At 43.5% G+C, this 18,515-nt stretch overlaps 1 protein-coding gene across 1 annotated transcript; it reads right to left on the reverse strand.

Annotated features, from left to right (window-relative positions):
* Window positions 1-1,695: 1,695 nt before the first annotated feature.
* On the reverse strand, window positions 1,696-16,997 carry DNAJA2 (DnaJ heat shock protein family (Hsp40) member A2). Its single transcript, XM_023636904.2, has 9 exons — window positions 15,474-16,997; window positions 14,236-14,295; window positions 13,711-13,934; window positions 10,570-10,650; window positions 10,187-10,320; window positions 9,511-9,707; window positions 4,323-4,467; window positions 4,066-4,193; window positions 1,696-3,474 (listed from the first exon to the last, which is right to left on the reverse strand). The coding sequence occupies exons 1-9, from the start codon at window positions 15,549-15,551 to the stop codon at window positions 3,283-3,285; spliced, it is 1,239 nt and encodes a 412-aa protein (XP_023492672.1). The 5' UTR covers window positions 15,552-16,997; the 3' UTR covers window positions 1,696-3,282.
* Between the last annotated feature and the right edge of the window lie 1,518 nt (window positions 16,998-18,515).

Consider the following 18,515-nt stretch of genomic DNA (forward strand, 5'->3'; position numbering starts at 1 on the left):
TTTTAGGTGGTGAGACTATTCTGTATGACACTGTAATAGTAGATACACGACACTATGCATTTGTCAAAACAGACTGATGTTACAGCACAGTGACCCTTAATTATGAATATTTTTAAAAGCCATTGGGGGGGGGGGGTGTCCTAGGATGGAATGTGGAGTGCAACAACACAATCTATCACAGACATATGAAACAATCTCACTGAAGGTGGTGAGGGAAAAGGTGCTGAGCTTCGTGACTTTGGAAATGGAGTCTGTACAATTAAAGGAAGAGAAACTATATACAGCACTGCACTCTGGTTGGTAACGTTGCTTCCCACGTGGGCCTGGGTTAACAATTCTGATGCCACTGCACATGGATACTGGAACCGAACAACTAAGCGGGTGGTTGGCAGACGGCGGGAGCCAGGTTTCTCAATGTTTCACTGAAATAACACTATACTGATTCATTAATGTAAGTGGGAACGTTAGAAGCAACTTTTATACATGTGCCTTTGTGGTTTTTAACATGCTGCATGTGTGCTGAAGTGTTTCACTGAAATAACACTGTGATACTGTGATAGATAGAATAATGAATATGTATTTGGTCTGCGTCCCAGTTCCTGGCACAGAGCTCCTAAAACCCTAGGGATTTCCAGAATGATGGGGTGCGAGGAGTGTCTTTTTTAATTCATAATAAGCCCTTTTCAACTATATCTGAGTTTATACTAGTGGGATGACTCTTGGAGGATGGGGACTGGTTACCAGAGGAATCAACCAAGGGATAAGAGAGTTGAAACTTCCAGCCCCAGCCCTCCACCTCCAGGAAGGGGGGAGGGGCTGAGAACGAGGCCAATCCCCAGTGGCCAATGATTTAATTAACCATGCCTATGTAAAGGAACTCCCATAAAAACCCTAAACGATGAGGTTTGGAGAGCTTCCGGGTAGGTGAACAGCTCAAGGTGCTGGGAGAGTGACCTGGCAGGGGGCTTGGAAGCTCTGCATCCCTTCCCCCCCGTACCTTGCCCTATGCACCTCTTCCATTTGGCTGTTCTTGAGTCTTATCCTTTACTAAAAAATTGGCAATCTAGTAATTATTTTCCTGAGTTTTATGAGCTACTCTAGTAAATTATTAAATCTGACAAGGGGTTGCGGGGAGCCCTGATTTATAACCGGTTGGTTTTAGTACAGGAGACAGCCTGGGGCTTGTGATTGGTGTCTGAAGTTGGGGCATCTTGCGGGACTAAGCAAGCCCTTCACCTGTGGGGCCTGTGCTAACTCCACGTCGTGTCAGACTGTTGAGCAGACGAAACGTTTTTCTTTTAAACATTATACTGGTTCATTCCTGTAACTAGTACTGTTAGAAACAACTTCGACACATGTAATACCCAGAGGGACATTCTGCAAAATATGACCAGTATTCCTCAAAATCATCCAAGTCATCAAAACAAAATCTGAAAACTGTCACAGCCAAGAGGAACATTTTTAAGAAGGCAGATTTAATAGTATATGAATATTTCAATAAAGCTGTTATATAAGATTGTGATTCTACTAAATATGCCTATTCTCTACAGACAGGGGCTCTATTAAGTAGAGCAAGTAGACTGAATGAAGGGACAGATCTTCTCAAGGTTTTACTCCCCTTCCATACGGTTCTCTTTGCTACAGTAAAAAAAACCTGGGTAGAAGGACTGAAAGAAAGACTACACTGAACAACTCTCATGTTTCAGAAACCTTTATTGGGAAGGTTACAAACTTTGTATCGCCACCGCATCTCTTACGCTCAAAGTGGTTGTGGGGCAGTAACCATGGAGACAAAGCTACTCTGCTGCTGAATTTTGCCCAGGCTGGTTGTCAACTACTTTTCGTACAACAGAGGTAGAGTGGACAGGGCAAGGATTTAAACCTCAGGCCTGGGTTAATGCCAGGACACCCTTTTTTTCCATTCAGGTTCTGGGAGACCTAGAAATAAACTACAAGAATTATATTTAAGCTCAGGGACGGCATAATCCATTTTCAGTTTTTAGTTTTCAGTTTCCCCCGATTTGTTCTTTCACAACTGAGGTCTCTTTTCCCTAAAATTAAAGTGTGTTCTAAAAATACCCTGGGAATGAAAAGAAGATAATAGAAGATGGAAAGAAGTGCAACACAACATCCTTTTCATAGTAGTTTTACCTGATTTTTTTCCTATCAGCCTGTCTTACTTTTCTACAAAACATAAGTAATAATCAATGCTTCCCCCAATCTCAAATATTGAACTTAATGGAGACAGAGAATCTTTAACTTAACATTTAATGAAAACAGAGCATTTTAACAGGTTCTATGCAGACATGGTTCTCATGTTGATTTGCTGTTACCTTATTTTTAAAGGGTGGTGGGGAGATACAGAGGCTAGATTAACCTGGCCCAAACGCTCAGGATCCTAACTTACGAGTATATAACTCACATGTCCTTGACTCTACAAGCATCAATTGAAGCCAATAAAGCCTGTTTCTACCAACATATCAAACTTTCTTTTGCCTTTTAAAACTACAGAACGGGCATGTGCCTGCAGCATAAGCTTCAGGCCAATGGGTTTTTAAGGGCTGTTCAAGAACCAGAACTAAGGATACATTCTTCTGCTTAAGGATACATTTTACAGTTCAAAATATGCCTTCTTCTAAAAATGTGACACAAAGAATAATTTACACCAACTGCTTTTTATTATCGAGTTTCAGAAACCTTTCACAAGATGGTAAAAAAAAAAAAAAAGAAAAGGAAAGAAAAAGAAAGCTTACAACCACAGCTAATGTTATTTTTTTCCATTGTTCCCAGTCAGCTCCAAACCCATTGTGTGCAAAGCCCATTTTTCCATGCATCTAAATGATAGATACAGGCTATGAAATTCTTTATTCTATTTGTAGCAGCTTATGCAGGTGCAGCCAAACACAAAGCTTCAGGACAAATTGTACACAAACTTTACAATGTGGGATTTGAATTTAAAATATGAAACATAAAATCTACACAAAACTGATAAAAATCAAGCACAGATACCAGGACTGAAACTTATAACCCACGTGTGAAAGGGAGTCTTGTTTCCTTTCAAGTGCTTTATTCTGCTACAGAACAGTCGAAATGAAGATGTAAAGCTTTGTGGTTAGTTTAAATTATACACTCTGTAGATACTATACCAATTTTAAAAGTTACACACAGACCAACAGATGTCCATCAGTTCATCTGGATTGACCAGACACTCCAGCTGGATGGCTGGAGACAAACCAGGCAAACGTGGAAAGAAAATCCACCTGTGCAATTCGTTTGTAGAGTTTACTGATGGGCACATTGCACTCCTGGTCCATGATGGCTGCTGCTTTCTTCATCAGAGCTATCGTTATAGGCTTCACGCCTCTGACCACTTCCTGAGCCCCGAGTGCTATCAAATTCCTGAAGCTCTACCTCCTCTGTGTCTCCAATGATGTTTGGAACTTCTGGTCTAGATGGCAGAAGGTCTTCTAGTTCCTTCATGAAAACAAACAAAAACAAGGCTAGTTGTAAGATATCTTCATCAACTCCCCTTTTGATACAATTGAAGGTGTATGCTTCCTCGAGAGTTTAAATAGATAAGTCTGCACTTTAAGCCAGAGATCACAAACAGATGACCCACAGGCAAAATCTGCAGACATCTTTTATGCAACCCATCTAGTACTCAGAAAACAAAAGAACTGGGGTTAGTTGCCAATATTTAAACATTGGAAAATTTCACAGAAGACATGCCTTCTTGCATGGAACAACCAGGACATGCTAGGCTGGGGAGTCGCCCTGATCTTCAGGTGAGGGATCTGTTCTCCAGGGCGTCCCAATCCTCCCACACCCAGTCCACTGCACTCCTTTTTTTACATGCCCTATTTGGCCCTATAAACATTTATACCAGCAATCCTCATCTTAGTTAAGAACCAGGACAGCCCATTAACCACTCGAATACTAGAAAAGCAAAATGTTATAAATTGTGTGGTCTGATCTCAGCACCAAAAACAAACGGAAAAATGACAAAGAAACACAACCATTATGAAACTTGAAGTCTTCCGCTGCTCAAACTTAGGGAATGCTTACAGAAAGCTTATCTGGGTTGATCCAGTTGTTCTCAGGAAACTGCACATCAAACTTGATGTAAAGATCACCTTTTTCAAAGGGATTACGATACTGTGGCATTCCTTCACCTCGAACTACACGGACACATCCTATTAAGTAAAGAGAAAACTATTAAGAATTTTACCCAAGAAGAAAGATGCTCGATAATATTGAGAGTCGCCTACTATAAAAAATTACAAATGGTAAAAGTCCTGAATCAGACAAAAATCAAGATTTACCTGGTTCAATTACTTTGCCAGGGGGGTATTTCACCACAATCTGACGTCCATCAAGGTGCTTAAATGTGAACTGAAATCCACAGAGTGCTTCAACAAGTCCTATCTTATATGTCATGTGCAAATCATTGCCATCTCTCTGGAACACCTACAAATCAAACACACAAAAACTTTTTTTTTTAAATTATGGAGCCATATTCTTTTGTGCTGTGTTCCCTGAATCAATTTCCAAACCTTAATTCTACCATTCATTGCAAAAGCCAAACTGCCACCACCCTTAATTCTCTAAATTTATGTAAGGAAACCTAGCTAATCTCAAGTAATATGCTAGAAACTTCCATCAGAAAAGCAAGGGAATTGGGAAAACAATGGCTCATAAGGCACAGCTGAGGCTCCAAAAACAGAACGAGGTATATTCTGCAATTAAGGCCCATTTCCTGACCCTGCCTCTGAGCAAAAACGTGTAGCAGGCCAGTGGGATTCCGTAGGTCAGGTTCATCTTAGAGTGCTCCCCAGACATGGTCTTAACAGGGGAAGGGGAGGGTCCAAGTTCAACATAAAAAGCTCAATCAGTAATACTAAGCCAGTAAAAGCTATGATAATTTCTGAAAAACAAAAGTATAGAGTATAGAGGAGGGACTAACATCACCAAATATTGTGCTTCTCTGCTGTGCAAATGCACAACGGTAGCCAGATCACCAAAACACGCACACAGCTGTACTGAAAGATGCATACACATTAAGACACACCACTCTCAAAAGTGAATGTTTTTAGACCAGAAGATTTAGACCAGCACCCACCCTAATCTCATGGCCTCACAATTCCTTCACAAGCACGTGTGTTGGGATTAAAAAAAAAAAAAAAAAAAGCCAAAAACAAAATAACAAGCTTTTTCATGAACTAGTTCAAACTAGTTTTCTTCAGAGGATTAATATTTTCAGTGGTATAAATTAAATAAGATGCCTAAATTTCATCTCGGGCTCAAATTTATTTTACTGGTCATAATAAAACCAAGGAACAACCTTTGACCTCTTACTAGATGAACTTCCATTCTAACCTTTACTATCTTCTATTTTCTACTTTAGACAACCAGTTACATTTGCTGTCTGTTGGAAATTCCATGTAATTCCACTGCTGCCAACAATTTTAAGAGGTGATTTACTTTCAAATGCCTCCCCACAGCCCCAGAAAGAAAAGCAGCTTATTCATTCTCTTATTTGATTCTACAATATCCTTCCAAGGGAGGACCACCTTTGTTCTTAGCAAGTAAACCTAAGCCCAAGGAGGCCAAAGCTAGAGAGTCACAACTTAAGTCCCTTGTCTCCAAATCCAGTGGTCTTTATTTTGAAAATCTCAATTTAATTATATGGCAACATTAAAGACTGAACTGAGTGGTTAAAAAAGGTTTCACCATCAGTTTGATGTACCAACAACTCAAAAACGTCATCTCTACTCTCCTCCAAATAAGCATTACTTCTTAACTTCCTCACTACCCTCCCTCTGCTGCACTGCCAGACATCATTTGATTACTATCCTCAAACTGTTTCAATGATAGATTAATGAAAACACTCACATCCTGTTTATACCATCTTACAATATATTTTACTCTATACTTGAGCAGATTATAAACGTCTCAATTACTTGGTTGTCTTTCTATCTTTCTGCCTTTTATGCCTTGTACAGTATTGTGCATGGAAGGCAAGATTAAACAAAGAAAGAAGTGGCTAAAATGCCAGTTAATAGAAAATCTTGTACGGAGTTACAAATATTTCAACCTACAAGACCCCAAGGCAGAATTCTAGAAATTACTCCTATTTTTTTTAGCAATTTAGGAGACTCTTGCCATTTGTAGCTTCGGCAACATCTGCGAAGAGCCAAGATACACACAGTAATTTATAGCTTTGCTAAGGCAAGAAATTTGACTAGTATACCCTGAGAAAAGCTACTGTAGGAGAGCAAGTCACAACCCAGTGAGGGAATGAATCTAATCAAATCGCCAGAATCTACATCTCAATATGGTTTTATTCTCTACTGGATAATTGATTTTTAAAATTCACTTTATTTGTAGAAATCATCATCAAATGGGAGAAAATTTTAATGTAAACTAAAAAAGTGGTTGACTTGTGATGTAAACACTTTCAGAGGAACCTGAGTCAATGCGATCAAGTACAAAGCAGAACTCTGCCAAATGCTTCTCTATTCAAGAATCCGGGTGATTATACTACAGGGGTGTTTCGTGAAGAGCTCCAGATACATCCTTCATGAATAAAGATCTACAGTATATTATACAGCACGTTAAAAATAGAGGTGCAATGGTATAAGCAAAATAACATAACCTTAGACCACATAGTCAGACCAGTTCATTCTGCCTTGTACATAACAGATACAATATGTATTCATCAGAAATTTAAAAAATAAATTTTTTTTTAAACTGTAGAAGATTTTCTTTCAAGAAAAGCTCACCTGGATGTCTAATATGTAAAATAAATCAACAGAGCAGCACTGAGGACTAAAGCCCTGTCCACTTAGCACCCATCAAAGGATTTTCACAGTGAAAAATGAGGGGCCTTAGATGGCCTGGTCCAACGCCCTCACTTTCATGAACAAGGAAACTGGGATAGAGTCAACGGGACGACTTAAGCTTCCAGTGCAATGGCTGAGCTGTGACCAAAAGTGACTGCTTCTACAGTGCTTCTGACTGCACCTACCTTGTTGGTCCACAGGCATACCTTGCTTCACTGCACTTCGATTTATTGCAATTGAAGGTTTGTGGCAACCCTGCCTTGAGCAAGTCTCTTGGTGCCATTTTTCCAACAGCGTTTGCTCATTTCACATCTGTGTCACAGTTTGGTAATTCTTGCAATATTTCAAACTTTTTATTATTCTATTTGTTACGGTGATCAGTGATCTTTGATGTTACTACTGTAATTGTTTTGGGGTGCCACAAACTGTGCCCATTTAAGACAGTGAACTTAAACCAATAAATGTGTGTGTTGTGACTGCTCCACCAACCCAGCCAAACTGGCCATTCTCGTCTTTCTCCCTCTCCTTGGGCCTTATTCCGAGACATAAAAATACTGAAATTAGGTCAATTAATAACCCTACAATGTTCTCTAAGTGTTCAAGTGAAAGGAAGAGTCCAACGTCTCTCACTTTAAATCAAAAGCTAGAAAGGATTAAGCTTAGTGAGGAAGGCATGTTGAGAGGTGAGACATGCCAAAAGCTGGATGTCTTGTGCCAGTCAGCCAAGTTGTGAGTGTAAAGGAAAAGTTCCTAAAGGAAATTGAAAGTGCCACTCCAGTGAACACACAAATGATAAGAAACAAAACAGTCTTATTACTGATATGGACAAAGTTTTAGTGGTCTGGCTAGACGATTGAACCAGCCACAACATTCCCTTAAGCCAAAGCTTAATCCAGAGCAAGGCCTTCACTCTCTTCAATTCTACGAAGGCTGAGAGAGGTGAGGAAGCTGCAGAAGAAAAACTTGAAGCTGGTAGAGGTTGGTTCATGAGGTTTATGGAAAGAAGCCATCTCCATAACATAGGAGTGCAAGGGGAAGCAGCAAGTTCTCCAGAAGACCTGGCTAAGATCATTAACGAAGGGGCTACACTAAACAGCAGATTTTCATTGTAGATGAAGCAGCCTTATATTGGAAAAAGATGCCACCTACGACTTTCACAGCTGGAGAGAAATCAACGCCTGGCTTCAAACTTTCAAAGGACAGGCCGACTCTCTTGTTAGGGGCTAATGCAGCTGGTGACTTTAAATTGAAGCCAATGCTCATTTACCATTCTGAAAATCTTAGGGCCCTTAAAAATTATGCTAAATCTACTCTGCCTGTGCTTTATACATGGAACAAGAAAGCCTGGATGACAGCACATCTGTTTAAAACATGGTAGACGGAATACTTCCAGCCCACTGTTGAGACCTACTGCTCAGAGAAAAAGATTCCTTTCAAAATATTTCTGCTCAATGACAATGCACCTGGTCACCCAAGCAAGAGCTCTGATGGAGATGGACAATGAGATTAACGTTGTTTTCATGCCTGCTAACACAGCATTCATTCTGCAGCCCATGGATCAAGGAGTAATTTCAACTTTCAAGTCTTATTATTTAAAAAATATATTTTGTAAGGCTACAGCTGCCACAGATAGTGATTCCTCTGGCGGAGATGGGCAAAATAAATTGAAAACCTTCTGGAAAGGAGTCACCATTCTAGATGCCACTAAGAACATTTATGATTCATGAGAAGAGGTCAAAATATGAATATTAACAAGAGTTTGGAAGGAGCTGATTCCAACCCTCATGGATGACTTTGAGGGGTTCAAGACTTCAGTGCAGGAGGTAACTGCAGCTGTGGTGGAAAGAGCCAGGGAACTAGAATTACAAGTGGAGCCTGAAGATGTGACTGAATTGCTGCAAGCTCTTGATAAAATTTTTAACAGGTGAGGAGTTGCTTCTCATGGATGAGCAAAGAAAGTGGTTTCTTGAGATGGAATCTACTCCTGGTGAAGATGCTACAAAGACTTTGTAATGACAACAAACGATTTGGAATATTACATAAACCAGGGTTTGAGTGAGAGAAGCGACTCCAATTTTGAAAGAAGTTCTACTGTGGGTAAAATGCTATCAAACAGCATCAAATGTTCCAGAGAAACTGTTCATGAAAGCAAGAATCAATCAATGTGGCAAACTTCACTGCTGTCTTATTTTAAGAAATTGCCACAGCCACCCCAACCTCCAGCAACCACCACCCTGATCAGTCAGTAGCCATTAACACTGAAGCAAGACTCTCCACCAGCAAAAAGATTACGACTTGCTGAAGGCTCAGATGATGGTTAACATTTTTTAACAATAAAGTATTTTTAAATTAAAATACGTACATTGTTTTCTTACACATTATGCTATTGCATACTTAATAAACTATGGTATAGTGTAAACATAACTTTTATATGCACCAGGAAACCAAACAATTCGTGTGACTCACTTTGTTGCAGTGGTCTGGCACCGAACCTGCATTATCTCTGAAAAAGGCTTGTACTAAATTAACAAGACAATTCTCATGAACTCAGCCCAACTACTTGACAGCTTCATCTATGTCCAGTGTTACTGCATGGAACCCAAAAGATCTAGCCTTAATCTTGCATGCAAGACCTATTTCTGAATAAAACAAACAAAAAGGAAATTACCTCATGTTCTTTCTCTTGTAGCAAAAGAACAATGTCCCCTGGTTCCACTCCTGGGGCCTGGTCTGCTTCCCCAGTGAATGTAATTCTCTGTCCATGTTTCATTCCTTTGTCTACGTGGACTTCAAGAATCTTGACTTCTTTAATCACCTTCTTCCCTTCACATTTTTTACAGCGGTCCTTTTCATTAATTACCTCTCCTGGAAAGAGACGTCATTCAAACTTTCAGCAAGAGTACCATACCGCAGTCTTAAATAAGATAGGTCTTGATAATGCCTTTATTCATTAAATAAACTTTCTGAGCTTCTTTTATTTTTCATTTTTTTGAGGAAGATTAGCCCTGAGCTAACTACTGCCAATCCTCCTCTTTTTGCTGAGGAAGACTGGCCCTGAGCTAACATCCGTTCCCATCTTCCTCTATTTTATATGTGGGAAGCCTATCACAGTGTGGCTTGATAAGCAGTGCTAGGTCTGTACCCGGGATCCAAACTGGTGAACCCCAGGCCGCTGAAGCAAACTGTGTGAACTTAACCGCTACACCACTGGGCCAGCCCCTGGACATTTTTCTTTAATAAAGTGAATACAAACACACTTTAAAAAAGAAAAATTGTAAGCCTCTCCAATTTCTGCATTCCCAATCCATTTCAACATAGAACCAGAGAAGTACTGGCATGCATACCTTCTCCATTACAGTCAGAACACACAGACTGCATCTGTTGTACCATTCCTGGAGCCAGCTGTCTGATCATGATGCGTACACCTCGACCTCGACAAGCACTACACTTCTGAACAGCTCCAGACTTTCCACCTTGGCTAAAGCAATCAAAAGCATAAATTAGATTTTGCCCATAGACCATTCCAAGAAGCCATGACAAACAGGAATTGTGCTTTTCACCTTCGTTTTCAACTCGATGAATGGTACTTAAACTGGCTTTCAGAGGTATCACAAAATGTTCTTTGCTGGGTAGTTAGTTCTAAATCATGAACAATTTTCACCTGGTATAGACTAAATGTGCCACTGAAAGAACAGATAAAATTTATATCATAAACCAAAACACTTACCCATTGCATGCACTACAGAGTACATTCTTGCTAAGTTGTAGTTTCGTTGTTTTGCCATTATACAGATCTTCTAAAGATACTCTGGGGAAAAAAGAATGAGGTTCAATCACATTTTGCCAAGTTCTCTTAAATACAAAACATAAATGACAGCTGATACAGCAATTTCACTATAATCTGCTAAAACAAAGAATTAAAAAACACCTTATACTGTCAACTTGACTAAGGTTTTATTTTGTGGCTCAAATCAGCAGAAACATTTCATGGCTACGGACAGTATATATGGTGCTCAAAGCCAGAACCTACAGGATCAGGCCAACAATTTGCTGTACTACATTTTCTGACAAAGCTGATAATTGCACAAATTCAAGCTTCACAATCTTCTTCTCGCCTCAGGCAGGAGCCCTCCACGTAATCCAACCCTCTGAAAAAGGTACAATTATTATCCCCATTTTACAAGACAAAACTGAGCATAGGGAGGTTAAGTAACTTGCTCAAGATCACACAGGCTTCTGGCTCCAGAGTCCATGCTCTATGAGGCCCTGCTCTCTCCAAGGACAATTTAGAAAGGCCACAAAGTTATATTACAAGTATAGGAGGCATTTAGATTGCATACGTCTCAAAAACAAGTGGCCTTGTCTACAGTATGACAGAGAGGAGGAAAAGAACAGGTTTTCAATAACAAGCATACAATAAGTTTTAGACGTCTGAAGAACTCACTGAATTATAAGCAAAATTGTCTATCTGAACAACTTTTACCAAATTTTCAAAGGGGTTTATGACCCAAAAAAGTTGAGTTAAAAAGCCTATTAAACATATACAACTGATAAAACCCAACTCACCTTTATTCATATAACATATCTGAATTACAGGACCAATCATTTCCAAACTAACCTCAAAAAAGATCTATGTCTATCAAAAGTCTCACAAATACTATTCATTCAAGATCTCGCAGCAACGTATTTAATTTGGTTTTACCCTTCTCATTGTGTTTTAAAATCTTCTTTAGTAGTAAGATTTTACTTTAAAATAGAGAAACAAAAAATAGTTAAAAGTATTTTGCAAACCCACTAACTATTTTGTAATATTCAAACTTTCTCAAAATTGTTATTTTTTTTTTAAAAGATTTTATTTTTTCCTTTTTCTCCCAAAGCCCCCCCCCGTACATAGTTGTATATTCTTCGTTGTGGGTCCTTCTAGTTGTGGCATGTGGGACGCTGCCTCAGCGTGGTTTGATGAGCAGTGCCATGTCCGCGCCCAGGATTCGAACCAACGAAACACTGGGCCGCCTGCAGCGGAGCGCGCGAACTTAACCACTCGGCCACGGGGCCAGCCCCTCAAAATTGTTATTTTAAGCTAAAACTTTTATACATTCTAGGTATCATAAGAACAAGAACACTTATGGACAAAATATTACCAACATTTCCAAATAATGACATATCAACAGTTTAACCTTAGACAAAAACAATTGGTTGCATCTGTCTTTTATACTCCTAGTAAGAACCTTTAACCAAATCATTTACAGAAAATACCTAAGTCTTTTACCACTTACATACTAAATTACAACTAGTATGCAAAAGCATTATCTAAGAGGCCAGAAAAATCCTCATTTCAACAAACATGGCCAAGGGAGGAAAAATGAGGTGAACAGTCTGGCAAAGCTGGCATTCTTCACCAGTGGGGCTAAACTGGCACAATACTCTACAAGGCAATTTAGTTGTATTTATCGGCCTTAAAACACTGATGCCTGCCTGAGAATCTCTGCCAAGAAGAGACAAAACTGGATATAAAGATACTCAAAGCAGCAATATTACAGAAAAAAACTGGCAACATCAGAAGCACACAGAAAAGGTGAATGATTAAATAAATCATGGAATGGAATACTGTAAAGCCACCCAAAGTGAAAGGTAACAACAGGGAAATTTTAAATAATGTTAAAAAGAAACCTTATTTACTGTACCATATGAAAAAACTTTTAAGGAGAACATGAAGAATTACAAGGTACAGCAAACACTCTCTCAATCCTATTTACTTCTTAGACCATTTCTATATCAAAGAAAAACAAAAGAACTAACCCACACAGCATGAGTACCACTCTTGGAATGATATCCAAATGATAATTTATTTCTGAGGGTAAACTCTTAAAATACAAACAAATTTAAGAATGAGACTCAAACAATGTAACTAACATTATGCTTTAGGTTCCTCTAATCTCAAATGTATAAACTAGATAATAGGAAATTATTTTAAATAGACACTTGATCTTCAGTCTTTGGCATTTGCTAGTAAAATCATCACTGGTTCATGAAAAAATTAACAGGATAAAAGACCTCACAAATTTTGCAAAGTGAAATAGCTATTTTCATACTGTAGAGGGCTCAGGGGTTTGCAGTCTAAGATCAAGGTCAGATGCTACTCATATGCTGGCAGGTTCACGTCAGGCTTGAAGCCAGCAAGCTCCATGGAAACCAATTTAGGAGAGTTCACATTGAGGATCAAGTAATGACTGACTGTAACATGTAAACAAACTAGCCAGACAGTCACTCGCTCTGTAAGTTTTTAAATAAAAAGTAACTAGCGGAACCTGCCCAGCGGTGCAGCAGTTGCCTTCGCACATTCCACTTCAGTGGCCCAACCCAAGGTTTGCCAGTTTGGATGGGGGGTGGGGTGGGCAGACCTCGCACGGCTTGACAAGCCATGCTGTGGTAGGTGTCCCACATATAAAGTAGAGGAAGATGGGCACGGACGTTCCTTGGACCAGTCTTCCTCAGCAAAAAGAGGAGGATTGGCAGTAGACGTTAGCTCAGGGCTGATCTTCCTCAAAAATAAAATAACGTGGAAGATTTAAACACGTCAAAGAAAAGAAACTTCATAAATGAAATTTTAAATCAAATGGTAACAAGTAGCCTCAGAAGCATATAACAAAACCATCTTCATACTTAGCAAAAATGCCAATAATCTTTCAAGATCTGTAGCAAAATACAAACATCAAATTCAACTTAGTCACCCAATGAGGACAATAAGACAAACAGAAGATTTTTTCCTATGAAGAATAGAACATTGTTAATGTCCTTCTCTTTTACTGAGTATTACTACTTGAAAACACAGTACTTAGTATTTTTTAAAAAAGAAAAAGATATTTACTTGAGTGGATGCATCATGTCTTCCCCTCTTCTTCTGCCATTTCGACTTCTACTCTGATTGCCCATGAAGCCAAACAATCCCCCACCAAAAATGTGAGAGAAAATGTCATCCATGCCGCCACCGCCGCCGCTACCTTCCCGAAGACCTTGCTCTCCATATCTGTCATATAACTCGCGCTTCTCAGGATTTGACAGTACTTCATACGCAAAACTTATTTCTTTAAACTATAAAGAAAAAGGAAAAAAGAAAACACCTGAATTTTCAAATAAAAAAGCGTGAGGAAAGGCTACAAGCATCTAGAACCCACTTAATTCCAATGAAAGCTACAAGCCCCCTTTGGTTTGATTCTGCTTATTTCCCACCCACCAGCGCCCAGAATGTCAGTATTCCCATCACAAGACCAAAATAATCTTGACATAAAAATTTGGCTCTGTGCACAGAGATGGACTTTTCTCACAGTTCTTTTTTCAAGGAGGGCAATTTAAGTTGAAACCTGAAACTTCATGGAACAAAATCTCAACTTACTTTGTCACCAGCATTTGGATTCTTATCAGGGTGGTATTCCTTGGCTAACTTCCTGTAGGCCTGTAGGAACGATGATAAGAAAAGGTTAGATACAAAGACCGGCTTAGAGCTCTGAGAGGACTAACCGAACCTCCACTTTTCTCAGCAGCAGTATTCTAAAATCATAACCTTCCAAAGATACCTTTTATTCCCTGCGATTGGCATCCTTCCATCTCAATACTGTTTGCTCACTACTTTAATATAATAAGGCAGACAGCAGTTACACTTGAAAATTGGTTACATTCAAATCCGATACAAACAACGTAACAGCTTTCCCTGTGGAAACATTGACACATTCCGCATCTTCACCATCGTCCAAGGTTTCCGACGGCCAGCAACTAGACCAAGACGGCGCCACGAGCTCCGAGGAAGCGGCTGCAGCTTCGCAGAGCGCCGAGCCTTCCCACCCACACGGAGCGCAGGGCCCCTCGCCGCGCGGGACCGCCCCTGCCCGCCCGCTGACTGCGCCATCGGGCCGCACCACAAGCCCCAGGCCGGTTCCGCGTGCACACGGCGGGCGACCCGCGCCGGCAGCCGCGGCCCCGGGCCGCGCGGCGCTCGCGGACACGCCGATTGCATAAGGCGGCCCCGCACTTCCGGCCGGCTCACAGGAAGTCCACCGCACGCTCGGCCGCCCGGCCCGCCGCCCGGGGAGCGCGCTCGTTCCTCTCACTTTCGAACCCGGGTCAGCCGAGCGCCGGGAGGACGCTGGGGCTCGGCCGGCCGCCTCCAGCGCTCCGAAGCCCGAGCCGAGAGAGGCGCAGCGCGGCGGGCAGCCAGGCCGGGCCGCCGTGCTCCTCAGTCGGCGGGCGCTCGGCCGGCCCGGGCTCACCGCGGCGCCGGCCCGCGGGCGGTGCAGGCGCAGGGCCACCCGGGCGCCGGCGGAGGCGGCCCCAACCCGGCGCGGACGCCGCGGCCTGACCTGTTTTTCCAGGCTGGTGACCTCGGCCGGGCGCGCCCGGCGCCCGCGGGGGCAGGAAGGAAGCGTTCTCGTCGTGTCTGCGCAGGGGTGGGTTTTATCTGCTGCATCGGCCGGCGGGCGGGCGGGGCCGGGGGCCCAAGGTCAGCCCGGGCCGGCGTGCGCGGCCCCGCGGGCCGGTCTCGCCGCCGCCGCCGCCCCCAGCCCGGGCCCGGAGCGGCCGCCCCCGCCGCGCAGGCCCGCGTCCCTCACAGCCCCTAGCCAGCGCGCTCCCCAGTACCTTCTTCAGCTCGTTCTCGCTGGCGCCGGGCGGGACGCCCAGGATGTCGTACAGCTTCGTGTCGGCTACGTTCGCCATGGCGGCCGGCCGGGCAGCGCTCGGGCAGGGGAGCGGCGGAGCGGACGGAGCGCAGCCGGGCCCACAGCGGCGTCGGCAGCGGCGCAGGCCGAGGGAGACGGCGAGGGGGAAGCGCGGGCGGGGCTGAACTTTGACCCGGCGCACGGCACGCCGTGACGTCGCTGCGCGGACACGCCCCCGAGCTCCAGGCCCTGGCCGTCGGGGTCGTGTGCGGCGCCGGAGACCTGGGTCCTCGGGGTCGCGGGCCGGGCAGGGCCGGGCCGGAGCACTTGAGGGCGCCCTGTGCGCGGCGCTCGCCTGGACTTGAGCTCTCCAGAGGCGTTTCTGGCGGGCGCCCGGGGGTGAAGAAGCGGCCCCGTCGGTCCGTTCGAGGCCGGCGGGAGAGAACGTCGGCCGGGCTCCTGCAGGAGGCCCGCTCGGCCCGCCGGGGTCTTGCTCGGAGATTGAGACGCCGTCGGCGCACCTTCTGGGGCCGGCTCCCTCGGGGCTTACGAAGAGAAACAGCAGCGGGGGGCGGGGTGTTCTGTGTTAGCGTATTTGCATACTTATTACCCCCAAGAGCACGACAGTGAGCCGCATCTTGCGCGCCGTGCTCCCTCTGTCCTCAGGTGTCTCTCTAACAGAGGCCTTTCAAGGCGTCGTCACAGCATCGCAGGTGACGAGGCGAACCCCGTCGTCGATCTCCCAGGCCGCGGCTAGGCCTGGTCCGGGGTCTGCGGCGTGCGCCTCCGCGCCGAGGCAGCCGCCGCCCGGGAGCGGCTCGCTGGACGGCTGCGCGGTTGGCCACCGTCGGCGGGCCCGCGGGCGCCAGGCCGGCCGAGCCCCCGGGTGACGTTCGCTTCGGACCTCGCTCGCTGGGCCCCGACCGCGGGCGCCGATGCGCAGACGCCTGGGCGGGCGAGGGGGGTCGCAAAGGACAAGCCTGGTGCCTGCCTCCCGCCCTCCCAGGACCCGCGGGGACAGCGGGCTGAGAGGTGCTGGTCCTGCGGGCCTGAGCCGGCGGGGAGGGCTCCGGCGCGCGCGTCTCCCAGCACTCTCCTTTGGCGTTCCTGCAGACCTGGTTGTGCAGGGCCTGGAGTACCATGCCAACAAGTTTGAAATGTATTCTGGACACCCTGGGGAGGAGTTGATGTGGAGTTGCCTCTGCCGCCTCACTCTTCCCCTTTCCTCCAGCTCTGTGGCAAAAGCCGCTCTTTTGTGAAGTCTCCCTTGATTCCACAACCTGGTGAACGCTGCTCCGGGCCGCTGCCTTTTGTAGACAGGTCCAGCGTGCAGTTTGAATGGTATTTTGGTGTGAGTCTGAACTTCCTTAACAGGCTGTAGGTGCCTTAGGGGAAATACCACCTTCTGTGCCCCACAACGTCTGGTTTTGAATGCAGTCAAGGCCTCAATAATTTCCGTTTCCCCGCTTCCTTTTGACGTTTTGACATGTTCCTAAGAGGCAGCATCAAGTTGTGGTGGCGTTAGATTGTGTGGGTGGCCTGGCTCTGCCATTGAGTAACAGTGTGACCTTGAACAAGGTACTTAACTTTCCTGAGGCTGTTTCCTCACGTGTAAAATGGGATTTAATCGTATTTATATCATTGACTTGTTCTGAGAATTAAAAGAGTTAATACATATAAAGTACTTAGCACAGGAGCAAAAACCAAGTATTAGCAGTTGCTTTTTGCCTGTTTGCCTATAGGCTGTCTCCACATCGCTGTTCATTGTCTTTACTCATTTAAATTACTGGCTTTTCTAGTGGGATTCCCCAGCTTCCTCCACGGCCTGTGTGGAATGCCCTCAGTCTTTCCTCCTGATCTCACCTGTCCAGATGTCCCTGCTTGACAATTTCCATACTCTCTTCTTCCTCCATCGGTTCCTGCTCCACATGAGAATATGAACTGAAAACTTTGTCTTCATTGCAACCTTCAGATAGTTTCTCTTATTTTTATCTTATTTCTTTCTGCCCATAAAGAGTCAAAAAGAGCTGGACTTTTCTGTCTGTTCCAGTTTTACTCAATTTTTTTCTTTTTTTTTTTGCAAAGGGAGAAAAGAAAATCCTCACTTGGTTCGATTTTAGCTTTTGATATTCTAGTAAACAGTAGCCGGGTAAATTCCCTCCCTAGCTTTAAATTATTTTTTACCTGACTACATCAGTCACCACAGTTCATATTTTTATTTTGTTTTCATTTATAACATTTTCTCCACTTCTGAATGTTAACTGTAGTCAGCATTGTTATTTGCTAATTTTATAGGTCAACAAGATATTTTAGAACAGTTCTGTGTGATTCAACTGATAGATGCTCTCCTCCCTATCATCACATGTTGAGTCAAACCTGTATCATTGGGGGCACTGTAACATTTCAGCCACTAACTTTCTGTTTTTAAGGTATTAGCTCATTTATTTTAGCTCCAGATTTAGCTAATGCCATGAGGAGAATAAGACCTTTATCTCATTTCATGGCTCAGGCACCATAAAATGCTGAGTCACAGTGCAACTGAGGGCTGCTCTTACTAGGCAAATGATTTAAAGTTCAAGGCTGGAGTCATTGCAGATTTCCACCAGGCTTATATTGTTGTTCACTTCCTTTTTTGAAAATTTGGTGTACTTGCGTGACTGCGGGGCGTGGGGGGGGGGGGTACGGGTAGCTGGGGAGGAGGTGGATAAGGACTAGGGAGGGAGTTATGAACTACAATATTTTTAACGCTATTCATGCTCTTCACAACTAACTGAATACAGAACCATGTAATCCATTACTTTAGACAGCTCTCTATATATGATTGAGGCAGTTCAGACAGTAGTTTTATTTTCTGCCTTTTATCTAACTCGTTTTGAATGTACAGAGCAGGTGATGCTAGTTAAAATATTTTTCAGGGGATACAGAAGTTGCTAATGGCTATTCAAACCTCAGAACTGATGATCGTTGGTACTCTGGGAAGAAAAAATTGTGGGGTTTGGGTCACTGGATAATCTCTAAATTC

Source organism: Equus caballus, chromosome 3 (assembly GCF_041296265.1).
Source record: "Equus caballus isolate H_3958 breed thoroughbred chromosome 3, TB-T2T, whole genome shotgun sequence".
Lineage (NCBI taxonomy): Eukaryota > Metazoa > Chordata > Mammalia > Perissodactyla > Equidae > Equus > Equus caballus.

Coding starts and splice junctions, on each gene's coding strand:
- DNAJA2 (XM_023636904.2), bottom strand. CDS start 15,551: ATGGCGAACGTAGCCGACACGAAGCTGTACGACATCCTGGGCGTCCCG. Junction 10,651..13,710: donor GACATGATGCATCCACTCAA/GTAAATATCTTT, acceptor TTTTTTCCCCAG/AGTATCTTTAGAAGATCTGT. Junction 4,468..9,510: donor TACAAGAGAAAGAACATGAG/GTAATTTCCTTT, acceptor TTTGATTTGTAG/GTGTTCCAGAGAGATGGCAA.